This window comes from Magnolia sinica, chromosome 6, assembly GCF_029962835.1.
Source record: "Magnolia sinica isolate HGM2019 chromosome 6, MsV1, whole genome shotgun sequence".
NCBI classification, from domain to species: Eukaryota; Viridiplantae; Streptophyta; class Magnoliopsida; order Magnoliales; family Magnoliaceae; genus Magnolia; species Magnolia sinica.
The window spans coordinates 68,383,247-68,411,188 of NC_080578.1; the positions used below are offsets into that span (position 1 = coordinate 68,383,247).

The following is a 27,942-nucleotide window of genomic DNA, read 5'->3' on the forward strand; positions in this document are numbered from 1 at the left end:
CATGGATTTCCATGTGTTAAAATATAGTCCAATACGATCAGGAATTGTCTGAGTTGCATCAGTTCTGGTTGGTACAGGTCTGATACAGACCTCCTGTAAAGTAGGTGACTCGGCCTTGCTTGGTGTTGACTCGGGAGGACATCATGTCCTTTGAGGAGTTCTTCGAGAGAAGAAGATTAAGGATGTTGGTGCCTCCTTCATTTCTTTATTCCCTAAGTAGGAAAGGGCGAAGTGATTAAAAGACTTTGGCATATTAGCCTCATTCAGCCCCACACAAGGATCTAATGGGAATCCTTGTGTCTAGGCTTCATAAGGTCCTTGGGGAATTATTTTGAAGGTGCAAGGTGCTTTTGTGTTTGAAAGACAAAATCTGGATGGGATCTCATTGTGCATGTTTGCATCAATGCCAGTCATAGATCTGACAAAGCAGGTATCATATGCAAGCTTGACATTGAGAAGGCTTATGCTAATCATCATCATCTAAGTCTAATCCCAACTAGTTGGGGTTGACAAAAGGCTTATGATTATGCTGATTGGAATTTTACTTTATACATGCTCAACCTATTAGGATTTGGTTCTAGGTGGTGAATTGGATGCAAGAGTGTATGAACTCAACCCATTTTTATGTCTTTGTTTATGGTTCCCTTCAAGGCTTTTCTTAGGGGTAGCTGTGGCCTAAAGACAAGGAAACCCCACCTATCCTTGTTCCTGTTTGTGGTCTTCAGCAAAAATGCTTGGAAGGACAAGCGATCATGACTTAATCAACACTTTTCCCTGGAAAATGTCAACTTCCAAGCCATCTTCAATTCACTGATGATGCTCTTCTACAACGCGAATTAAACTCGAGTGGAGAAGCTTCGAAAAGTTATATGATACTTTGAGGTAGTGTTTGGGCATAAGCTTGACCTCTAAAAGCATGAGCTGTTTGGAGTTGAGTTGTCTACAGCCAGGGTTGTTGCCTTGGCTATCATTTTAGGATGTGGACCAGTGAAGCTTCCATTCACCTACCTTGGTATGCTTGTGTGCACTGGATAGCTGACTAAGCATCTATGGGGAATATGGAGAGGAAACTATTATGTTGGAAAAGCCACTTTCCCTTGGAGGGCGGATTACTTTGATTAAGTCCACTCTTGCTAATATGCCCTTGTCCAATGCTTATAGTGCATTAGTAGGAGGATACAAGGGGATTTCCTTTGGCGCAGTGCTAAAAATAAAAAGAAATTCCATTTTGTTAGCTAGGACCAATGATTTTAGTATCAACACCGATGCGTGTATCGCACCGTTGGGATACGGAGACATGTCGATATCATAGGGGAAATATTGCTTGTATCATGTAATGCATTGCTGTTTTGGGGGAAACATTGGGACAATGGCCGAATTTTTCGATGAAACTTTAGGGAATGTGAAAAAGTAAATCATTACACACTTTAAATGATCACAAAAAAAAAAAAAAAAGCACACATAATAAGTTTCCTTTATATAATGTCCTAAGCTATCCACTTATTTGATAGAAGTGATGCAACTATATTCAAAATCATATAAGATGTATGAAAAACACAACTAGTACATTTAGAAGCTAGAAAAGAAGTAAAAATATACTTGTATTGAGCCCTCAATATACCCGTGCCTTCAATTATTTATTTAAAATAATAAATAAAGCAATCACTAGTATTTTCTATAATTCATATCATTTATTAACATATTCAATGTACTAAATACCAGCACTGTCTTATAATGTACAATGCATTTATTTAAAAGTATATTTTCAAATTATTTAAAAAATAATAATAATAAATTTATCCTGAAAATAAATAAGCGTGGCTAATGTTAAGATCAACATACACTTATAAATACATAAATATTAGGCATATTCAAGAAAAAACTGTTCAAATTTGCAAAAACTCACTGATTTGGTTTTCAATATCACACGCTCTCTAAGTTTGATTTCCGCACGCAAATCCCATTTTCTCTCCAAACAAATGAAAACGAGTGGTCAAAATCCCCATAGGAAGGTAATCAAAGCAAAACAAATCAGAAAAAAGGGGATTTTGGAGATTTTTGCAAAATTTTCAATATTTTCGCAACGGGACTGAAGCACTTGAGGTTTCCTCAATACTTATCGAGCGTGTCAATGATACAGAGTAATTTATAACGGCAAAATGTATCAATAATATATCAATGCATTGAGATATTTTGGGAAATATCGCACGATACAAGGAAGTTCATGAACTTAAGCCCTGTTTCATATTGCCTATGTGCAATGCCACTACCGGCCAATAGTGTCAATATTTAAATCATTGGCTAGGATGAGGTATGCAAGCTGAAGGAGTTTGGCAGATCAGGGATTAGGAGCCTTTAGTCCATGAATGTGGCTCTATGAAGTAAATGATTATGAAGGTTTGGGGAGGAGGATCATAGCATTAAGAGAAGGGTCACCACTTCACAAGTATGGTTTGGAAGGAGGGGCCTTGTGTTCATAACAGAAGTGTCTTTTATTCATTGGGATTTTGATATTAGATTGATATTAATGATTAATTACTCTATTGCAAGGATATGCACAAAAAACATGCCATGTTGAGGGGCTTTCATTAATTCGGGAGTAAGATACATTCTAGGCTGTGGTCTGGCACAGACCCTTAATTATAATCCCTAGGAAAAACCCTTGATGCAAAGGTAAAATCTAGAGGAACTACTTTGTTGCATGTACAAAAGAGCATAAAAGGGTCCCCATGTATGGTCATTCATCTTTAGAGTGTTTTAAACATCGATCAAGCTGGGAAAACTCAGGGTAGCCTTAGCATACACAAGTATACTTCATTACAGCATTGCCATGGGTCTCACGTGCCAGAGATGATGAAGAAAGTGGGATGCTAAGACTTACCATTTGGTGACAGGATACTCTGCACCTGGCACAAATGCTACAATTGGTTTGTGGCTGGGAGCAAAGAATCAGGCTAGGTGAGAGGCTGGTCATGTTGCACCTATTATCTTCAAACAATGGCCTTAGGGAAAGTGCTCCACGCCAAGCTTAGATGTTGTAATAGGTCTGTGCCTCGGCGTAGAGCTCTACACCTTGGAAGCCTAGCGCCTAGCACCTAGCACCATGGCTTCCCCTAGAAGGCCTAATGTAATAGGTCCGTGCCTGGGTGTAGAGCCCTGCACTTTGGAAGCCTAGCACCGAGCACCGTAACATCCCCTGAAAGGCCTAATGTCTAGCGTCTATTGCAGAGCTCAAGCGTTAGTGCCTGTGCCTTGGTAGTCTAGGCGCTAGGTGCTCTACACTTGATGTAGAGACTTTGTTGAAAGAGGTTTCTATAGAGTAGGCACCTAGGAGGATTTTAGGCACTAGTCATCTGGAGTGGGGCCAGATATGCGCTAGGGTGCCATTCGATGCATGGAGGCATGTTTAGGGGAGTGGCAAACTCCATGTCAACATACGCCCCCTAAACATGCGACGCAGATGAAAGTCGCTCGGTGTCATCAGGAATGTTTAGCATTAGGTAGGTGCTTAGCACCTGATGGCACTTCAACTTTCGACGGTCGGCTATAATAGTATGCCGCCTCCAATCATTTGTTCAATCCGATTTTCACTCTCTACTTGGCGCCTTCTAATTAACAGGCACAGAGCAATCCTTTGCCATGTGAGTAATAATGCTTATGGCTTCAAAGATGAAGCCTTCCTTTAAAGCAGCCACTAAGGCCTAGCAAGCCAAGTGATGCAAGACAATTAACCACTTGCTCTAAAAGCTCGAACTGTTAGAGCATGGTGAATTAATCTCTTTATCTCATAGCCCAGGCCTCAAATCCATGGGCTCCGCCTCACACAAGCCCCAAATCCATGGGTTACGCGGGCTACCCACCCTGAGTGTGCCCTGCATCCCACAAGCCACACCACTCAAGCCCAGTGTAAAAATGCCCCCGCATTAATCACCCCCGGTGAGGAGTCTTGAACACAAGACCTCCCGCTCTGATACCAATTTGATGCAGGACAATTAACCACTTGCTCTAAAAGCTCGAACTGTTAGAGCATGACTAATTAATCCCTTTTATCTCATAGCCCAGGCCCCAAATCCATGGGTTAGGTCCTCAGCCGATGGAAAGAGTAGGTTAACGAAACCTGAGGAAAACTGATCTTAACTAGGAACCGACCTTGATCCCGAGTAAGGATATCCACCAGCGCTAGATGAATAGCCATACTGCTACTCGTACTACTAAGATTGTGATATTGATGATGAATAATTTGAATTTCGATCCAGATATCCATATCCATACCAAGGTGTCCCGTATCGGTATCGGTTGGCGTAACGGTGACCTCCAAAACCGATACGGATACGGGGGCGTAACGGCCCGTAACGGTGCAAAATTTTTTTTTTGTCAAAAAAATATGAAAAAATATGGATTAAATCCGGAATATTCTAAGCATTCCAAATATGCATTCATTTATAAATTGGAACATGTTTATGGTGGTGTAACGGTCCACTCTTTGGTGAGAAGTTGTATCGGACTATCTGATGAATTTATGAACCAAATTAACCTGAATTTGACTACAAAATTCATATATTTAATTTTCTAACTATCTACTATCAATGATAGATATATTAGAATGAATGTAATATGAAAATATCTTACATTTAGGTGTTTGCAATTATTTTTGAGGGCCAAAATTCATGCGTAAATAGAACAAAATATATATAAAAAATATAAAATGGCACCCCAAATATGTAAAATGCACATTAACATGTTCTACTATGATTAACACATCATATGACATCATTAAAACAGCAAAAGAATCATTAAAAAATGATTTTTCGAATTTTCAAAAAAAGGGCCAAAATAAATGCGTAAATAGAAAAAAATATAAAAAAAATATAAAATGGCACCCCAAATATGTAAATTGCACATTAACATGTTCTACTATGATTAACACATCATATGACATCATTAAAACAGCAAAAGAATCATTAAAAAATGATTTTTCGAATTTTCAAAAAAAGGGCCGAAATAAATGCGTAAATAGAAAAAAATATAAAATGGCACCCCAAATCTGTAAAATGCACATTAACATGTTCTACTATGATTAACACATCATATGATGTCATTAAAACAGCAAAAGAATCATTAAAAAATGATTTTTCGAATTTTCAAAAAAAGGGCCAAAATAAATGCGTAAATAGAAAAAAATATAAAAAATATATAAAATGGCACCCCAAATCTGTAAAATGCACATTAACATGTTCTACTATGATTAACACATCATATGATGTCATTAAAACAGCAAAAGAATCATTAAAAAATGATTTTTCGAATTTTCAAAAAAAGGGCCAAAATAAATGCGTAAATAGAAAAAAATATTAAAAAATATAAAATGCCACCCCAATTCTGTAAAATGCACATTAACATGTTCTACTATGATTAACACATCATATGATGTCATTAAAACAGCAAAAGAATCATTAAAAATGATTTTTCGAATTTTCAAAAAAGGGCCAAAATAAATGCGTAAATAGAAAAAAATATTAAAAAAATATAAAATGGCACCCCAAATCTGTAAAATGCACATTAACATGTTCTACTATGATTAACACATCAAATGGCATGATTAAAACAGCAAAACAACCATTAAAATTTGATTTTTCGAATTTTAAAAAAAGGGGCCAAAATTCATGCGTAAATAGAAAAAAATATTAAAAAATTATTAAATGGTACCCCAAATCTGTAAAATGTACATTAACATGTTCTACTATGATTAACACATCATATGACATGATTAAAACAGCAAAACATATTAAAAAAAGTATAAAAACCTATTTTTGACGAATTTCTGAAAAATGGCCCACCGAGCTTTGATTCAAAAAAATCTATGATATAATGTGTTTTTATCTCAAATACCTAGCTAAGGTTGGTCGAAATTAGTAGTAGAATGAGTGAAAAACAGTTTGGAAGCAAAAGGTTTCAAAAAAACAGCAAAAAATGAGCTAAAAATGAAAAAAAAAAAAAAGGTTACCGTTACGGGCCCGTTAACTAGGAACCGACCTTGATCCCGAGTAAGGATATCCACCAGCGCTAGATGAATAGCCATACTGCTACTCGTACTACTAAGACTGTGATATTGATGACGAATAATGAATTTCGATCCAGATATCCATATCCATACTGTTGATCAGGAGGATCGCTCCAACACGAAAGTGGCGCAACCGACTCTATGTATTCGTAACCATATTGATGCAGGACATGAAATTCAAATATGATGTGCGAGATTTCAGGCTTTTAATCATGTTAGTTCAGAAACAATTACACAAATTCCATATCCCACATGAAAGTCCAAACCATTCAATTAAGGGGAATCTATGCAGGTCCAAGCCTACACATGTTAGGGCTGGATCAATAAAAATTATGAACCAAATGATACTCGAAGATAAGAAATAATCATCCACACATGCACAGTAATCAGTCTCTAATTCAAGGGATTCACTAATTTCAACTCAAGGAACCCTAGGGTGAAAAAAGGGCAAATAAATTAAGGGTATGCAATCTAGGGTTAGGGTTTATGAAAATGGGTATGAAAAGGGGAAAATAAGAGAAAACCTGAACCGGGAGACAATTCCCGCTAGCGGATAGCGGGCCAGGGCCTAGCGCACGTGCACACTAGCCTAACCGCACGTGCGAGCGGGTCCCACACCCGGAAAACGATTCCTTGGCCCTGGTCGGCCAGGGGTGGGCTCTAAACCCCCAAAGTTTCAAGGTGATCCAAGCTACGGGCTGTGCGCGGTGCTCCGCCGAAGTTTCAGCCCTCCTGCAGAGCCAGATTCTAGAAACTGGCTGTAGGAAGAAGAACTGGTGTAAAAACTTATGGATTTGAGGCGAGGATGACTATAGAATGTGAGATATATGGATGGAAGAGGGTAAGGGCGGATGAGGATAGATGTGGCTTCGCACCACAATAGTTAGCCCTTCGAAAAGGGAGGGCTTCGCACCCACTTGAATTTTTCAACAACTCGGAAACTCAGAGAGTAGAAAAAAACTTGCATGAATTTTTATTAAACTTCAATGAATTAAAAGAACTACAAGGGGTGCCTATTTATAAGAAAACTCTATACCTCAAAACTCACGCCATATGCACAACCTATTACTTAGCAATGAAGTAAACCAAAATAAAAACTAATCAAAGAAATATAAAGCGTTCATGATATTCTAAATAACATAAATAATCAAAACCTAAAATATGAAATCAATCCGACTAGTGGGCCCTGATCATAAAATCCCATGATGGGCTTTACTTGATTATCGGGCCCACTCTAATAAACCAAAACTCCGTCTTCTAACTAGGAAGCCCTCCCTGGACGTCGTCATCGAGCTAGATCGACGGTAGGGCCCTCCTTCCATACGTGCGTAGAGGGCGGCGTGCGCGCGCGCGCGTGTGCGCGTGATGTCCCCATTAATTCTCCCCGACTGTGAGTCACCACTGGCGAAATAAAACTCCTGAACCACTACAGGATGTTAGAATCAAGTCTCTGAAGCTCCTCAGTGAGCCACGTGCTGTCTGAAGCTGGGCGTGACTTCCATTTAATCAGGTACTTCTGAAACCTGTCGTCCGACGTTGAAACTATCTGATGGTCAAAGATATCCTCTATTTCCTCTCTGGGCATCTGAAGGCTAGGTATGGGAGGTAGAGGCTGGGAAGAAAGGTCGGGAAGAGTAGGTATGGGAGGTAGAGGCTGGGAAAATGGGTCGGGTCAGGTAGGTATGGGACGTAGAGGCTGAAAAAATGGGTCGGGAAGGGTAGGTATGGGAGGTAGAGGCTGGGAAGATGGGTCGGGAGGGGGCCATGGATCAAGGTAAAAGTCTAGGGAATCAGGATGGTTAGGCGAAAGGCTGGACAATGCATCAATGGCCCCTTGAAATGCAACTAGATCCTCCACATTGAATGTGGAACTAATTCCCATGGAGGGTGAAAGATTTGCCACATACATATTGAGACTGTTTCGTTTTATAATTTTGAAGGGTCCAGCGCTACGCGCGTGTAACTTACAAACGGCCCCCGTAGGATACCGCTCAGGCTTGATGCGGACCATCACAGGGTCCCTTACATTGAATTCCTTGAAACATTTATGCTGGTCTCCAGAAAATTTGTAATGTTCATTACTAGTAGTGATCTTCTGCCTGATTTCTTGATGCCATGAATGAATGTGATGCACAAAAGATTCTGCAGGCTCTAACGGCCTATGGGACAGTGACATAGGGACAAGATCAATAGGTTTCTCAGGTTTATAACCAGTAACGACTTCATAAGGACTGAGACCTATGGACCTATCGACAGAACTATTAAACGCAAACTCGGCTGTAGGTATTACAGTGTCTCATATTCTAGTGTGCTTTATATCCCTCCTAGGGGGAGACTCATCACGAAACTCATCCACTATCGGAATGGCCTTAGTGGGTAACTCTACACCAACCTCTGGTGCACTCTCTCCAGCCACAAGGTCGCACATGTTGTACCCCTCAAAATAGTGGTCTTGATGCCCCTCATGGGGTGGGTGCACGGGTGCACGCCCATAACCAATTCATTGGTCAACTGCATTCATTGGTCTATCCTCCTGACCACTTGCCTGAGATTGGACATCCACCCCAATGGTGGGGTTTGTCCCGGCGGAGGCCTTTAGTTGGGTAATGCGCACATCAAATTGATCAAAGCGTTGGTCTATACGTTATTCCCAACACTTACCCAAAGACTTGATCTATTGGGACAGTTTGTTTAATGACTCTAGCAGTTGCTCCATGTTTAGTGTAGGGTGCAAGCCAAAACCATGACCCGTACGTGTGGGCATACACTTGCTAACTCCACCTAAGGACTTTCTATGATGACTATATGCAACTAAATAGGACTAAATGATCCTATGAGACTCTATATGAGGGAAACTACGCAATGCTACTAAAATCCAGCAACATAGTTGTCGAAATAAGGTAATAACAGAAAGTTACAACAATGTGAATTGCTAACTTCCTGCTAACAGAAATTTCAGCAACTAATATCAAGGACTACGGACTTCTAACAGCTATATGCGATGAACTGGATGCGATGAACTGGATGCATGAAGGACTCACACAAACTAACCTTAACATGTAATGTATTCCCCTATAAGAACCCTAAGCTCTGATACCAAATTTGATGCAGGATATAAAATTCAAATATGATGTGCAAGATTTCAGGCTTAAGATCATGTTAGTTCAGAAACAATTACACAAATTCCATATCCCGCATGAAAGTCCAAACCATTCAATTAAGGGGAATCTATGCGGGTCCAGGCCTACACATGTTAGGGCTGGATCAATAAAAATTATGAACCAAACGATACTCAAAGATAAGAAATAATCATCCACACATGCACAGTAATCAGTCCCTAATCCAAGGGATTCACTAATTTCAACTCAAGGAATCCTAGGATGAAAAAAAAGGGCAAATAAATTAAGGGTCATGCAATCTAGGGTTAGGGTTTATGAAATAGGAATGAAAAGAGGAAAATAAGAGAAAACCAGAATCGGGAGACAATTCCCGCGAGCGGACAGCGGGCCAGGGCCTGGCGCACGTGCGAGCGGGTACCACACCTGGAAACCGACTCCTTGGCCCTGGTCGGCCAGGGGTGGGATCTAAACCCCCAAAGTTTCAGGGCAATCCGAGCTACTGGCTGTACGCGGTGCTCCGCCGAAGTTTCAACCCTCCTGCAAAGCCAGATTCTGGAAACTAGCTGTAGGGAGAAGAACTAGTGCAAAAACTGATGGATTCGAGGCGAGGATGGATGTAGAAGGTGAGATATATGGATGGAAGAGGGTAGGGGCGGATATGGATGTGGCTTCGCACCACAGTAGTTAGCCCTTCGAAAAGGGAGGGCTTCGCACCTACTTGAATTTTTCCACAACTCAGAAATTCAGAGAGTAGAAAAAAACTTGTAGGAATTTTTATTAAACTTCAATGAATCAAAAGAACTACAAGGGGTGCCTATTTATAAGAAAACTTTATACCCCAAAACTCGTGCCATGTGTGTAATCTATTACTTGGCGATAAAGTAAACCAAAATAAAAACTAATCAAAGAAATCTAAAGCGTTCATGATATTCTAAATAACATAAATAATCAAAACCTAAAATATGAAATCAATCCGACTAGTGGGCCCCGATCATGAGATCCCATTATGAGTTTTACTTGATTATCAAGCTCACTCTAATGAACTAAAACTCCGTCTTCTAACTAGGAGGCCCTCCTTAGACGTCGTCATTGAGCCAGATCGATGGTGGGGCCCTCCCTCTCCTTTCGTACGTGCGTAGGGGGTGGCGTGCGTGCGTGTGTGTGCGTGATGTTCCCATCACATATCCATGATATCCGTAAGCCTCCTGATGTCCCGGTGCTCCATGAGTGCCATTGGTGCTAGCCTCTCCATGCTCCTCCCCCCTGGCTGGCTATATCGTGACTCTATAAACTCGTAAGTCTGGCCCTGTGTACCACGTCAGTGCTCATCAACCTTACGATCTATAGACAGTTGTATGGTGTGTTGAGCAACACGAGCAGAAGGTGCATTATCACCATCATTGGCACTGATATGACTATTAGTATTAATCACACTACTACTATATTCACCTTCGTCATCTTCTTAAATAATCTGCTCTGGATCACGGCTCTTAGCAATTTCTGTAACAAGTTTTGAGTATTCAAGTTCTTCACTTTTGGCTGCTTCTTTATCTCTCCCTTTGTTCAAGTCATCTTCAACAGAAATAGTCCAACTTTATTGGACAATATTGCGCTTGGTTGTCAGCTTGCCCTCTCGATTTCTTCATGTTTTTCAAACGCAACCTTTCATTTTAATGGATAAACACATTTCTTTGCACCTTTAACTTTTTCAATCAATTTTGCTACTTAGTGTGGATGTGGGCAAAAGTTCTCCAATTTCTTTTACAACTGACAGATGAGGTACACTGACTTAAGATTCTTATTACAATATTCTGCAAAATAGGTGCACTTTCTCCATAATTAACCCACCGTTGAGCTACATAAATAAAGAATCTATATATACATATATATATATATATATATACTTTATATATATATATATATATAGATACATATATATATATATATATATATATATATATACATACATATATATATATATATGTATAGCTTATATTTTATACTTTATACACTTGCCTTTTGTTCTTTGTATTGCAGCTCGTGCAAGTGGATCTCCAAAGCTACCCATTGCCAGTTCATACATCTCTATCTGTGAAAGGGTAACGAATAATAAGTACCACTAGTCTTAGCCTCTACCACTCAATCTACATATGTGACATACGTAATGCATTTCAAAATACATATTTGTAAATAATGGTTAACTTCATTAATAGCATTAACATGTCGACTAATGTTTAGCTCCAACCTTTTTATGATATTCTTCAAACCGGCAATCTCTATAGGGAGTGTAATGTAATGTATTTTATTAGTGTGAGTGTGCACTCATCCCTGTGTTCCTCAGGAGTATGTAGTAAAACTCTTTTTTAATATTACAGAAGGGTGTGTTAGGGCTTTAAACCCTACACACGATTGTCCCTCTTTCCTAAATCTTTTCCCTTCTTTCTTTTCTTCATTTCTTCTTCCTTCCTCTTCCAAACTGCACCAACCTACTTGGTATCAGAGCCTCGTAAGTCCACGCTGATCAGCGCTACAGGATTTTGCTGACGTCAGTTGTTATACGATTCGTCCAGCTTCTTTTTTGATCGGGGAGAACATGGTTTGATAGATCTTGAATTAAAAGGAATTATGGTGATTTTTCTGGGATTTTTAGAGCATGTTTAAGGTATGTTTTACTCGTTTTTCTTCTCCGACAGCAAAGCCCATAATTTCGATTTTTTTTCCAATTTATCCTAAATCGGTAGTTGTTTTCTTGGATTCCCTTCACATGTTGGTTCGGATTGGCTATGTTTAACTCCTAATGGTGGTATTTCTAAGAAAGGATGGGATTTGGGGGTGCAATGATGCCAAACAGGGTGCTGTTTTTGAGTCTTCGGGGGCCTGGTTGTACACTGGATCTCTGTGTATGTGCTACTTGTTGAACTTCATGCGTGAGGTGATATTTGGACTAAGTTGAGTCTGTTGTGACTTTGGTTGCTGAATAGCTTCCTCTTTCTTGCTTTTGGGCCCTTGGCCCCCCATCTGGCGTTACTTTTCTTCAGTCTAGTGATTGTCTCTACGTTGTGGCCTTCCTCTTGAGTTGCTTTTCTCTTAGGTTCTTATATGTGGACCCGCATGGAGGACAAGATGTCTTCAACATCTGATCGATTTGCGTATGCTGTTGAGGACCGGTCTTCATTTAGCTATGACTCTCAAGTTCCTACATGGAATACTCAAGGACGGGGACGAGATTCTGGATCAAACACTAGGGGCAGAGGCCATTATGTTGATCATGGCGGACGTGGCCGTGGTGGACGTGAATGCGGATGTGGTCATGGTGGACCTCGTTGTTTCATTTATTTTGGGGGCACCAACCATTCTGTTGACACTTCCAGAGCCTCCATAGCCCAATCAAGTACCACACTTCATGTAGCCTCTCCTTCCTCTTAGGTCATTGACTCCGGAGCCACCTCCCACATCACCAATAAGACTCATCTATGTGGCTCCTATTTTCCCTCTACTCGATCACATTCTGTTACACTTGTTGATGGAAGCCAAACCTTTGTATCTAGATCGGGTCTCATCACCATCTCTCCTACTATGCACTTATCATTAGTCTTGCATGTTCCTAGCTTCCCCTTAAATATATTTTCTGTAAGCTATCTTACGAAAATTTTGAATTGCTCGGTGACTTTCTTTCTGTCTTATTGTGTGTTTCAGGACCTCCAAATGAAGCGGATGATTGGTGCGGGCCATGAACGTGGAGAAATTTATTTCCTTGATGATGCACCCACTATAGCTTCCAGTGCTTTGTCCTCGGATAAGGAGTCTGTGTCCCGATGGCATTGCCGTTTAGGGCATCCATCATTGTCTAGGCTCAAACTTTTATTCCCCTCCATATCTGTATCAAACCTTTCGCATGTGAAACTTGTGAGTTCTCTAAGCATCACCAAGCTATGTTTCCTCCTAATGTATCTGAGGGGAAACCCATCCCCCTTTGAGTTGGTTCACTCGGATGTTTGGGGACCCGCTCCTGTCACCTCTCTTTTTGGATATCGATACTTTGTTATGTTTATTGATGATTGCACTAGGATGACTTGGGTTTATCTTCTAAAATTCAAGAATGAAGTTTTTGATATGTTCAAACTTTTCTACAATGAAATAGTGACTAACCAATTTCAATGCCCCATCAAAGTTTTGTATTCTGATAATGGGGGTGAATATCTGTCGAATGCTCTTTTGTCCTTCTTGCAAGAGCATGGTATCTTATCCCGCACATTATGTCCTCGAAGAACTCAACAAAATATGGTAGTTGAGCGAAAGAACTGTCTTCTCCTTGAAGTCACTCAGGCTCTCCTTCTCGGTATGAATCTTCCAAAATGGTTATGGGGTGATGCCTTACTGTTGTCTTCTTGATTAATCGTATTCAGTCTCGAGTACTATCTCACAAATCTTCATTTGAACTTTTGTATACACGGGACAAACCTTTTCCCCTACCCCCTAAAGTATTTGGGTGCACATGTTTTGTTCAGCTCCTAGATGGGAGTGATGACAAGTTGAGTCCTCGGGCCATAAAGTGTGTATTTTTAGGTTATTCCAAGTCTCAGAAAGGGTGCATGTGCTATGATCCATTGACCCATAAGAGGTTTGTGTTCGTGGATGTCACCATTTTTAAAGAAATTTCATACTTTTCTGCTGAAGGGAGATCTATGCATTATTTGCCTCCTAGTTAGGGGGAGCTTTTACACTCTAATTCAAACTCCACTCCTCTCCTAGCTGTATATCTCGATGATGATGCAATTCTTCCCTTGCTTGCTCCGAAGCCTATACTTGTTATCATCAGCGAGCTAAACCTTCTACAGATCATCAACCTACCACTTCATTTGCTCCTCCTAATGGTTCTAGTATAATCCCTTCATCTCAACTTCATGGCGACCATCCGTTTGCTTTGTGTAAATCTTCCTGCTCATGCACAAAGCATCACATTACTAATTTTGTTTCCTACCATCATCTTTCACCTTCCCTCTAGTCTTTTGCCGCTTCCATATCTTCCTCTACCATCTCGCATAATCTCAAGGACGCCTTGCATAGCCCTGACTAGACTAAGGCTATGATGGAAGAGATGCAAGTACTTGAAAAGAACAAAACTTGGGAGTTGGTTCCCTTACCTGAGGGCAAAAGAACTGTTGGATGCTGATGGGTATACACCACCAAGTTTCGCCCTAATGGTTCTGTTGAACGGTATAAGGAGCATCTTGTTGCAAAGGGCTTTATTTAGACATATGGTGTGGACTGCTTTAAGACATTCTTTCCAGTAGCCAAGCTTAACTCCGTTCATATACTTATCTCTATAGCAGTGAATCTGTCATAACCCTTATTCCAACTAGATGTGAAGAATGCCTTCTTTCATGTGATCTTGATGAGGTCTATATGGACCAACCTCCCGGTTTTTCCATGCCTCATGATCCTCACGATTCTCCCCTAGTATATTGACTACGAAAGTCTATTTATGGTCGCAAACAATCTCCTCATGCCTAGTTTGATAAGTTTAGTCGTGCTCTTATGGACTTTGGATTTTTCCACCACTAGGCCGGTCACTCCCTTTTTATTTGTCATCGACCCATAGGATTTATGGTCCTGATTGTCTACGTGGATGATATTGTATTATCTGAAGATGACATTGAAGGAATGGTTGTTATTAAATCTTTTCTCAAAACCCGATTCAATATCAAGGACCTAGGGACCCTTCGGTACTTCTTGGGAATTGAAGTTGCTCGATCAAAATCGAGAGTGGTTCTCTCTCAAAGAAAATATGCTCTTGACTTGCTTTCAAAGACTGGTATACTAGGCTGCAAACCTGCCACCAGTGTTCGAAATATCGGTATCACATTACGTATCGCACCCTTAGGATATGGATTCGTATCGGTTATCGCATGGCATATATTGGTTGTATCGCGTAATATATCGTTGTTGTTGGAAACATGGGGAAACATTGGAAATTGGTCGAATTGTTAATGAAATTTCAGTGATTGTTAAAAAAGACATCAATACACACAAATCAAAACATTACAAAAAACAAGTGCACATAATAGGCTTTCTTTGCATGTGGTCCTAATCTATGCATTGTTTAACTGAATTGATGCAAGTATATTCATATAATTTATAAATGCAAGAAGATATGTGGAAACACAATAAATACATTCAAAAGCAAAAGAAGAATCGCTAGATTAGGTTACATACATGTTTGATTTTATGTTTGGACACAAAGATTGAGACCGATTTGTGAGAAATTGGGAAAATTTTGATTTTTTTTTAGAGTTTTCTGCAACTCTGTCCTTCTCCTCCAAATCTCGAAATCGAAGCTCTCAATCCATGATTTTTCATGTTTTGTAACAATTAGACATTGATTTAACATGATTTACAGGGGGGAAAAAAAGGAATCAAAAATTAAAAAATGCTCATCGGATTGAACATGTGGGATATATCCCACTACTTGTGTGTTTCGTATTGCACAGGTGGGATACAAGATATATCATGGGATATATCGGCCAATATCATCGATATTTAAAACACTGCTTGTCGCAACGCCTGGGGATGCTACTATGAAACTTGTCCCCGACGATGGTGCTTCTTTCTCTGATCCTGAGATGTACCATCGATTGGTTGGTCGACTTATTTATCTTACTATTACCCGGCCAGATCTCTGTTATGTTGTGGGGGTTGTTAGTCAATTCATGCATACCCCTCGTACAACGCATCTGATGGCCGTGTATTGGATTCTTTAGTATCTCAAGTATGCTCCTGGGAATGGTCTGCTTTTTCAGCAACATGGTCATCTTCATCTTTCGGGTTACTCTGATGCTAACTGTGCTGGCAATTTACATGATCGGTGGTCCACTTCTGGGTATTGTACGTTCGTAGGTGGCAATCTTGTCACTTGGAAGAGCAAGAAGCAATCAGTAGTTTCTCGATTGTCTGTTGAAGCTAAGTGCAGGGCGATGGCTCATGCCATGTGAACTTATTTGGCTTCACACCCTTTTGTAGGAACTTGGCTATGGTCCTTCCCACCCCATTCCTTTGCATTGTGATAATCAAGCTGCCCTCCACATTGCCAGCAACCCAGTATTTCATGAGTGTATGAAACACATTGAAATTGATTGTCACTTTATTTGGGAGAAGGTGGCTAACAAAGAGATTGCTACTCCCTTCGTTCTCTCTAGAGAACAACTAACTGATGTCCTCACCAAGTCTTTTACTCACGATGCTCTTATTCGTCTTACTGGCAAGTTGGGTATGATCAACATCTATACTCCAACTTGAGGGGGAGTATAAGGAGTGTAATGTAATGTATTTTATTAGTGCGAGTATGCACTCTTCCTTGTGCTCCTCAGGAGTATGTAGTAGAACTCTTTTCTAATATTACAAAAGGGTATGTTATGGCTTTAAACCCTACACACGATCGTCCCTCATTTCTAACTCTTCTGTCTTCTTTCTTTCTTCTTCTTTTCTTCTTTCCTTCTCATTTCTTCTTCCTTCCTCTTCCAAATTGCACCAACCTACTATCTCATCAGCTTCTTTATATGTTGTCGCATGTCGGAATTGTGGGTTTAAAAAGAAGCATACAAGTTGATTAAAAAAGAGAACAATAGAACATATCAATACTACATAAAGAACCGAACCAAGGAAAAAGAATAACTAAATTTAATCACTGTAACTTATGTTTACCTACCACATGGAGATCATGGTGAAGCTATTTATTTCAGCACCTATCTATGAGCTTCCAATAATCCTTGTAGTGTTTACAATCACGTTTAATTGACAACTTTGTTCTGTCCATAGCTTCATAAAGAAAGCCCACCATTGGCGTATCATCATTTTCCACTAGTCGAAGAACCTTAATCAAAGGTTCCATTGCTTTCATAATTTTTAGGACTTTCTTTCGATACTTTTTGTCTCTTATAATCGCACACATCTTCTTAAGCGTGCCACTCGTCTTTTGTTCATACTTTGAGTTAATTCATTGCTGAGATGGAATCATCGTTAAGTGCCCCTCTATGAGTGTACAAACTCTCCATGGCTATGAAATTTGGGGTGAATCTAGTCTCCCCATGCCTCAACAATTCTCGCCCACCTGTGAATTTCTTCATAAGAGCAATTATCCAATTGTGATTGTAAATAGATGTCATGATCAACCATGCCTTTTCAACCAGTGTCGACAGATTAGGCTTCTTCCCAATATCCTGAAGGAGGAGGTCAATGCAGTGTGTTATATGAGGTGACCAAAATAGATGAGGCCTCTTTTCCATAAGAAATTTTTCTGTCGCCTTATATGATGTCTCATTATCAATGACAACCTACACCACATTACTCCTCCCAATTTCTTCTATTATTCTATCCATTAGGCCCAATATATAACTAGTATACTTAACTTCATTAGATGAATCGATGGCTCTAACAAAGACTGTACCCAAGTGGGAGTAGACCATGAATTTATCATACTCAATCTTGTTGGGCCAGTCCAACCATCACACCTGATTGTGCATCCTCTACTTGCCCATATCCTTCTAAATGATTGTACATAAGTCAACACTTCATTGTACACCATTTGAATACTTCAAATCTATGTCATAAGAATTGAATGCTTTAATCCCAGGTCCTGCATCCACAAACACTTGAAAGTATGGGCAATTACTAACATGTTGAGGAATATTATTGTGCAAGAACAACTTTGCAGCTGTCTTTCCAAGATTATCCACGATTTGTTTTGACCATGTGTTTCAATTTCTTTCATGTGCTAGTGGCCTCTCTAAACACTATCTCATTACCAGGCAATGTTGTCAAATGTGATCGCATATTCGCATATTATGGAAGAGATTGCATTTGCCATGATGGCATATGCGACCATGGCAATATGCCATGGCATACTTTTATATGCCACTAATATGCGATCGCATACTTCATATGCAATCACATAATGGCCCAATGGTCAGAAATATGACCGTTAAGACTTTATTTATTTTTATTTTTTTGTAATTTCAGCCACTTTTGCCTACAAATAGGCACTCAAATCCCTCACATTTTCACTCTTGATCTCCACTCTAAAGCTTACAATCTCTCACTCTCTTAATCTAATCTCTCTACAAGGCTACATTAAGTTGTAACTTGTAACTTGTAAGTTGTTTCAAGTTATCAAGTTATCCATTTATCAATAAAAATTTCTATGTTTGAATTTTTTTAATAATTAATTCTCTCTTAATGTAGCTTGTTGATTGTTTTGTTAAAATTTATGTAAATATAATACAAATAATTAAATATATAACGAAGTGAAACACTCAAACTATAATGAAATAAGTAAAACACGTTATCCAATCACCTAGGCAAGTTTTCCCTAATTTTTAGATTTTGTTATGAAATTTTTTCAATTTTTTCATTTTTATTATTATTTTTATTTAAATAAATAAATTAAAAAAACGCGATCGCATATGCAAATAACATATGTTAATCGCATGTGATTGTATATGCAATTTGACAACATTATTACTAGGAGGTGCTCGTAGCTCCCTTTCGTCATCAAGATTGTGAATATGGGGGGTGGGGGTTGGGCGAAGAAGATTGTGGATCTTGTTGTCGCATGCGAAAGGCATGACGTAACCCTGCCCTAGCGCCCCCAAAACATTTGAACCGATCCAATCCTCTCAAACATTTGACACTGCTCATCTTCCTGTCGAGATTGTAAACTTTCCCTTCTCGCAATCGTCACCTCCCATTTCGAATCCTCCCCTGGGAACCCCAAACACCTTTGCTCTACATGCATCAAGCATAGCCTTCTTCTCTCTCCCTCATCGCATTTTTACCTTTGATTTCTTCTTAGTTCTTCTTCATCTCCTCCCTTAGTGCCTGAGGGACGCTTGGACACCCTAAAACTTGACCCTTTTCATGGGCCACGTGTTGTTTTAATTAGGTTATGCCCCTACTCACGCTCCTGCTTCAAAACTTGCACATAATTTGTTGTCTATTCCCACCTATCCTTACTCCATACTTCCACCCTACATCTCATTCTCATTCCCAACCATCACCCACAAATACAACGATGGTCAATCAAATTCAATACACAATAGTAGACTAGACAAGACAATGCCTCTGCAGTCTGCACAAGCCACAAAGCCACAAACACCATAATAAAGAAAATGTGTTATCAATTTCCAACATCAATTAAGAAACTAAACATATTTAAGACAATAATTTTTACAAAGAAATTTTGAATTGAATATAACTAATTACAAAATAAATTTAAAATTTTGAACGAGGAAAAAAGACTTAAAAATCGGTCAATTTTCTAATTTTCCCCAAATCGGGTCCCCAACAATAACCAAGTCACCAATCAAATATGATGTTGATATGATGCAAAATAACCCCACTAGACCCCTAAGCATTACATTTCAACATATTTTTTAAAAAATAAATAAATAAATAATAAAACATAAAACAATTAACAAAAAAAATGAAATTGAAGAAAAATAAACATAATATTTAAAAGACAAAAAAAAAAAAAAAAAAAAAACCCTCCTCAAATCTATGTAGATCTTAACAAAATTAGCCCCCAAAGCAATATATTTGAATAAAAAAAAAACTTTTTCTAGAATTTCCAGAAATTTTGACGAAAATTCCCCCAAAAAAAAAAATTTCCATCCAGATAGGCGTTAGGTCGCCATTTGATGCGTGGAGGCTTGTTTAGGGGAGTGATAAACTCCATGTCAATAGATGATTTACTCAATAATCATCTTTATACAATTCTTTTGGTCTCTGTAAAGCAGTATTCAAAGTGTGCCTTCCCTTACGAAGGGAGTGACATTTATTTGGGGGATGGCTCTTGAATTCGATTATGTAGTGATAGGTAGTGTGGAGACAAGCCCCTCTCTTTGGCATATCCTAGACTCTTTTAGAGTGGCTTAAGATGAAGAAGCATAAAGGGTGATCATATGGTGTGGGCACCGAATTCGACAAAGAGATGCAAGAGTTTATGGGTCTCATGGCGCTACCACATGGCCAAGTTCTTAATTAGACGGTCCTTCTAACTTGGTGCCTCACCCCACTTCAAACTGGTGCTTCTACTCCTGCTCCTGCCACTTACCCATTTATATTTGGAAACATTTTGAAACAGATGCATCCTTGCTCTTGCACCTAAATCTATTCTCAGTTCACTTCACGGTTTGTGCTACTGTAGCCAAGATATTTTTGTGGCTAAGAGAGGGTCAGGTAGGTGGTCTAGAGTCCTAAGAAGTTGGGTCATTTCTCTATGAAATCCTTTTATGCAATCTTCTCCACTTGCTAATCCTCTAGGATCCATGACCCAATTTATCACGTTTGGAAGGTCATGAGCCCTCCTTGCATGGTCGCTTTTACATGGCTAGTTGGTGCAAACAATTGACCAACTTATGAAAAGGTAGATGATGGTGCCAAATTGCAGTTTTATGTGCTCATGGGGTGAGGAATTGGTTTGACCATGTGTTTATGCATTGCCCCTTCGTATGGGTGATTCCTCCCCTTTGTATGATCGGATGATGCCTTTCCATCCTTCTTGTATCTATTGTTTCTTTTCTTTCTAATAAAGTTTTTTTTTCTCCTAAAAAGAAAAGGTATGCATTGAGGAACTTTGTAGTCCCAATATCAAAATCAAATAGCAATGTCCCCTCTCTAAAAAAAGAAAGTCTCCCCCAAAAAAAAAATCCCATGAAGTATAATGTAGAGCACTTCGTCTAGGCCTACCATCTTCGGGTCCTCATTTTAGTTCCTTCGATTGTATAAGATGATTTTAGCAATGTTGTTAATTGGGCTTCTTCTTCAAATTCAAAGCCATAGGAGTCGGAGACTAACACTTTTCAATGTTTTCAATATCAACATCGATGCATGTATTGCCCACCCTTTTCAATGTTTTTAACATCAAAATCGATGCATGTATCGCACACCCTTTTTCAATGTTTTCAATATCGATATCGATGCATGTATCGCACCCTTGAGATTTGCAAACATAACAGTATTATCACATGGGAGATATCGCATGTTTGGGGGAATGCATCGCTGTCTAAGGGAAACATTTGGAAAATGGTGGAACAAAAATGCGTAATAAGTTTCTTTTATATAGGGTCTTAAACTATGTGTTGTTTAATTCACACAATATGAGTTCCAAAACACAATATATCCGAACCCGCCCCCCCCCCCCAAAAAAAAAAAAAACATTTGTGCCCCCAACATTTGTGCCCACTACATCCTACATCCACACCCACTGTCTCGATATCGTTGATATGTATCACATCTATTAACAATATCAGGTAAGTTTAAAAGTAATCCTGACAATATCTCGTGATCATTGTTTTAAATAGCTACGCGTGTAGCTTAGCCTTAACACTATGTAGCTCATGCAAATAACTTAAGTCGCGAGTAGCCTACTCTACATGATAAATAGCACACGCTCCACGCTACATAGATTGAGGTGGCCAACACCCTTGCTAGGGTCGTAGTTAATGAGAGGGCGCCACTTATAGTTGGAAACTCTTTGCCTCTCTTCAAAGTTTGCAAGTTCCTTTTCCTTAAAAATTGTCGTTCTTCAAAAAGGAAAAAAACAAAGAAGAAAAAAAAAAAGAGAGACACCCATGTGTCTTCATCATCATCATCTAAGCCTTATCCCAATTAATTGGGGTCGACTACATCAATCATATTCCGCCATTCCATTCTATCAAGGGTCATAACTTTAGTTAGACTATAGGTGATCAAGTCTTTTCTCACTACCTCCACTGATGTCCTTTTTGGCCTTCCCCTTGCCCTTTTAGAGCTGTCAGCTTGTACCAACTCACTCCTAATAGACACAATTCTTGGTCTCCATTGTACATGACCAAACCATCTAAGTCTACTTTCTCTCATCTTATTACCTATTGGTGTTACTCATAAGTTCCCTCAAACACATCCATTTCTAATTCTATCCTTCCTTGTCTTACCACTCATCGTCTCAACCTCCTTATTTATCCTATGAACATTTTGTTCCTTACCTGCCTAACATTTTGTCCCATAAAGCATGGCTAGTCTTATAGCTATCTTATAAAATGTTCCTTTCAGTCTTAGTGGTAGATTATGATTACATGAATCTCCAAAGGCACGTCTCCATATCTTCTACCTAACTTGAATTCTATGGGCAACATCCTTCTCAATCTCTCAACTAATGAATTATCAACTCAAGATATCGAAAGTCATCATTTTGGGAAACTTGGTCAACAATCTTAATTAATTCCTCACTTCCACCCTATTGTTACTAAAATTGCACTCCTTATACTTTGTTTTAGTCCAACTACTTTTAAATCCTTTATATTCAAAGCACCCTCCACAAATCTAGCTTTGTGTTTACACCCTCCTTTGTCTTGTCAATCAAAACTATGTGATTTGCAAACAACATACACCATGAGATCTCTTCCTACAAATGCCTCGTTAACTCGTCCATAACCAATGCAGAAAGGTAGGGGCTCAATGCTAATCCCTAGGGCAAGCCTACAGTAATTGGGAACTCCTTTTGTCTCTCCACTAGTGGTCCTCACATTTGTTACCTCTCCCTCTATATATCCTTAATCATGTCAATATATCCTCTTGAAACTCTTTTCTTTCCTAACACACATTAGATTAACTCTTTAGGGATCCTATCATAAACTTTCTCCAGGTCAATAAAGACATTTTGCAGCTCACATTTCAAAATCCTGTTTTTCGAAAAATTCTGAAAATGTCAGAAGGTAGGAAAGCACAGATGTATATCCAGGATTTGGATGAAAACTAGTGGTGACTTGATTTGATCATTGTTGACTTTGGTTAACATTCATGGCTTGCTTTGGCTTGTTTTGGCTTTGACACATCTATTAATCTATTAGCAACCCAAGTTTGCTAAGTTCTGGCTTTAGGTTCCTTGCATGCATCACTAAGTTACATTAGGGCTCTAAATGGCATGGGCTTAGGCTTGGCCAAGGTTTGTCCAAGCAAAACTTGCAAAGTAAAACTTAGGCTCGAGCCTGGCACAGACCCTTGATGGGCCAGAACAAACAATCCTAAGCTTTTCCCATGATTACTATGCACTGCTTGAGCGTCCAGCCTATGCCCGAGCCCAGCCGTCAACTTCTGCATGAGATCCAAGTTGTTCATTAGGGTGCCCACCATTCATGATATATGAAAAACATGCCATTGAAACCTTAAACGGGCTGAACCAACAGGCTCTTAAAAGCAGCCTAAGCCTGTCCTGATTGATAACCATGCTTTAATTTTAGGCCCGGGACTGGCCATTGAGTCTAATATTCCAGCCCAAGCCTGGCCGAAGCAGGCTGGCACAAAATCCAGATGGCCTAGGCCCGGTCATTGACAGCCCTAAGTAGTGTGCCTTTCAGTTTATTTGGTAGAGCACATTTTCATCTGGCGATTGGTTGTCAAACTGTGACAACGGTGATTAAAAGAGAGCAGAGAATCAGACCATTGTCAGTCATCCATGCCATACAAGTGAAAAAAAGAAAAAGAGAGAGAGAGAGAGAGAGAGAGAGAGAGAGAGAGAGAGAGAGAGAGAGAGATTAAAAAAAGATTCATTTAGTTCATTACTAATCAGTTAAAAACAATGAAATGAAAGATTTGTTGAGGCAGTCTTTTATCCATGTGTATTTCTGTTTTTTTTTTCCATGAAGCATGGTCGGATGCTGTTGCCGTTAAACATGACAGAAAACGGGCCAATTTTTGTAAATGCTAAGCAGTACCATGGGATTCTTCGGCGCCGACAGTCTCGAGCAAAAGCAGAGCTGGAGAACAAAGTGATCAAAGCTAGGAAGGTATGCATCCATTCACTAGAATCTTTTGTATGGACATCAATATTGCGGAAATATGACAAACTATTTTATTCTTCATGTAAAATGGATGCTTCTGCCCTTGTCAAAAAAAAAAAAAAGGACAGTCTGTATGTATGTTGGGTTCAGCCCACAGCGACATAGCTCTTTAGACAGAACCTTAGTATGTCCTTTTTTCTTTTGGCTATTATTTATGTGATATTTATATGGTTCTCAATTCTCATTAAGTAGTTATATATTGAGAGAGAAATGATCCTGTGCTATCAGAGCACCATTAGTTACAATGCTCCTAGTTGCATAGTCCAATCTATCAATCCAGACTATGGATGATGCCCATAACACATTGCTTGGGCTACTGTGCAAAAACCACACCAATCAAATGATTCTAGCTGATTGATCAATCACCAATAAAAACGATATCGTGATCATTTATGTAGAAGTAGATCCAATCAATCATTTAAGCCATCTATTTATTGGGGATCATCTTGGATCGCTTATGTTCCAAAGCATCACTTTTATCAGACAACCATCCCATCCGTGGCCTAGAAAACTGACGGCCGGAAAAAGAGAGGCAACTTTGAATTCAGGCTGTAAATGGGTCAACAGACCCGATGAGGGACCCAGACCTGACCCATTTGTTATATGGTATGGTTCTGGGTCCAAGAACAGACCCAATTGCTAAACAGGTCTGGATCTGGTTTGCTTTATATTAAGCCCGACTGGACCCAAACCCATTTAGTAAATGGGCGGGTTTAGTCTATGTTGCAAGGGACCCATCCGAACTCAAACCCGTTCAGACTCGGTTTTAAACCCAGAAAAAATGCTTGCATACCTTGACAAGTAACATAGGAAAATGAGACCCGTTACACCCAACCCATTTATAAATGTCTGGGTGGATCTCCTTCTACCAGACCTAGACCCATTTATAAATGGGTTTGATGGCTTAACTCAAACTCGACCTAGACCCACCCTTTTATTAAAAGGGTCTGGGTCTAAAATTTGGACCGACCCATTTAGTAAATGGGTCTGGTTTTGTTGGCTATACCCGACCATTTACAGCCATACTTTCAATGGTCTGGATCATCCAATCACTTTGATGTTTGCATAGTAGCCCATGAAATATGGGTGGGATGTGATGGACAACACAGATTGATCAATTGGATTGTACAGTTGTCCAGATTCAATTGGGAGCACTATATGAAAGCACTGGATCATCAAACACAGTAGGAATGCTAATGTCCCCACCTTCATTGGGACATTAGCAATGCCCCCATTATTTTGAGTGACAAAGTGCCAATTCCAATCACCGATCTAGACCGTTCATTCATTTGTACAATTGGGGGAGAGCCATGGTGAATGTCGAGAGAGAGAGAGAGAGAGAGAGAGAGAGAGAGAGAGAGAGAACATGTGGAATTGAATGAGGCTTGGAGCGCTTAATGCTCCTCTCTAATGACCTTTTATTTATAATTAAGAATTGGTTACAAAGATAAGCTTGAACAAAATATGAATTGGTTACAAAGATAAGCTTGAACAAGATCAAATCAAATAAAATCCTAGATGATATACATAGGCATGATGAATTGTAGGTGTACACAAGATTGTGTACACTAACACAATTATGGTGCTCTCCATTTACACACAGAGCTGTGTACTCTTAACAGTGAAAAATCATGCCAATCGGATGATCTTAACCATCTAATTAATAGCATGAGAAATGGATAGTCAATATATGGACGTCGCATGTGCCACTTGAAAAAGAAAAAATCACCGATCGGATGATAATGCCAATTGTATGTGGCACGCGTCATGTAAAAAGTTTTGGGATGTTAGCATGCCCATCTAAACACACTTGTGTGCACACATTCAATATATGTATTTGTGTGCATGCAGATGCGCAACGTGTGTATCAACATGATGAAAAATGGATAGTCAAGACACGAACACGCGCAGGTGTGTGTGTGCGCGCACGTGCATGTGTTTTTATACTAGTAGGATAATATTATGTAAGGAAAATACAATCTTGTAATATTATCATACTGAGCATGCACACATGCTCAGTATTGGATTTTCCTAGGACACACGGCATCCGAGTCGGTCCAATATGAATAGAATGGCCATGTTTTCTACATGGCCAAAGTTCCAGCTTCCATTTTGCAGAAAATTCACCATGTATGATCAAATTTCTTTATTTTTAGAACTTCAGAATTTTCAGGATACAGTGAGGATTTTTTGTTTATTGAATTAACCCGCATTGATCCAGAGAAAGCTAAATTTGATTTTTCCACATAACATGCTGCTGTAACCCAACCCATCTTAAAGCTTGCAGAACTTGGAAGAAACTCAATTAGGAACATAACAAAATTTAAGATGCGTCCACTTCAATTCCTAGCACTTGCAAAAAGAACGTGAATGCGACCACTTCCATTCCTAGTTAAGTCTCAATTTCTTAAATAGTAATGTGTACCTTGGTCATTTTTCCATCTCTCTCAGATCCCATATCACACATGATTTATATTTTTTATTTTCTTATTTATCCTCAGCCTTATCTGCATGAATCCCGTCATCTTCATGCAATGCGTCGAAAAAGGGGATGCGGTGGTCGGTTCCTGAACATGAAGGAGGCGAGCAGTGGAAAAGGTGGGGGTGACAGTGTCAAGATGAGCGGTGGGCCTCTTACTCAGGCTGTTGGCTCTCCAAGTTCCGAAGTTCAGCAGCGATCTGATAGCGGGAATTTGAATTCAGCAAAGGAAGGATGCAGCGGCTCGAGTCTATCTGGATCAGAGGTGACTAGTATGTATTCACGGGGTGATGTAGATCGCTTTCAGATGGAACATCTCCGCCCCTCTGCTTTTCATCCTCTCGCAAATGTGATGGATGGTGGGCCGAGCATCGGAATCACTAGCAAGTGGGTCACGGCAGATGGCTGCTGTGACTTGCTAAAAGTTTGATCGTGGGGACATAATAGGGGGTTGTGAGTTGTAGCACTTGCTTACTGAAGAGCTGTGCGACAGTCTGCACGAACCCTGTCCCTGTGGCAACCAGATGGAGGGGCTCATTGGATCATCATTTATGATTGGTCTGATGGGCCTCGGTCGATGGCTTGTCCACACCACCATGTGGTTGTTATGAAGGCAAATCATTCTTGGCTTAAGTGGCATTAAGGCCTTGCATCGCTTGAAAAACAGTCCTAAAAAATGCTAGCAGTTTCCAGGACAGTTGTGATGTTCAAAGTCCTAAATGTCTCTTGTACAAAAAATGCCTATGAAGGGGCTTGGCCCTGTAGTAGGCAAGTAGTATTAGTACTTTACTAGCAACGGGCTTGCTTCTCGAGCTGCTCGGGTTTGTGATTTTAAGGAGTCTGTGGACATTGTTCAGTGTGTTTTGGAAGAGGATCTCTTCCTACTTTTAATGTTGTGTTGTTGTATTACTAAATGTGCCACAACCTAAGATTTAAATGTGTGTGAAGGGATGTGAAGACGAGCTTGGATTGCTTGTGTTTGTGATTTTAATAAGAGTGTGGACAATGGTGTGATTGAAACTCAGATGTGCAGTTAGAGCTTGGCTTTGTAATGCAATTTTGTGCTGCTGCCATGCTTATGTCTCTCAGGGATTGCATTCTTCCGTTTAAGATCTTGCAGGTTTGGTTTAAAAGGTTAGCATTGAGGATTTTGGCTGCTGCATGTCTTTCCCATTTCAAGTTGAAAAGGTCAAGCCTAGAATTCTTCCAAAGGAGCTTTGGGCGTGGGCCATGCTACAGAATCCTGGGTAAAGGCTCTTAAAGGCTATTGAGCTTGAAAAAACAGCAGGATGGTGATTGGGTCACCAGGATATATCCCTGGTGACCAAGCTGATATTTGTGTTTTCCAGGTTTATGTGACCTTATGAACATGTTGGATGGCAAATAAACATCAAGGTGGGTGTCATTATT

At 39.7% G+C, this 27,942-nt stretch overlaps 1 protein-coding gene across 4 annotated transcripts in view; it reads left to right on the forward strand.

Moving 5' to 3' along the window:
• Positions 1 to 27,556, forward strand: part of LOC131248831 (nuclear transcription factor Y subunit A-10-like) — a 59,933-nt gene extending 32,377 nt beyond the window's left edge. For 2 of the 4 annotated variants that reach the window (XM_058249306.1, XM_058249307.1), the window contains exons 5-6: positions 23,859 to 23,999; positions 26,555 to 27,556. In XM_058249306.1, coding sequence (XP_058105289.1) covers positions 23,859 to 23,999; positions 26,555 to 26,962 — 549 coding nt within the window. In that variant the 3' untranslated portion in view covers positions 26,963 to 27,556. The remainder of the gene's footprint in view (positions 1 to 23,858; positions 24,000 to 26,554) is intronic. The other 2 variants (XM_058249308.1, XM_058249309.1) reach the window with 2 other exon arrangements.
• The last annotated feature ends 386 nt before the right edge of the window (positions 27,557 to 27,942 follow it).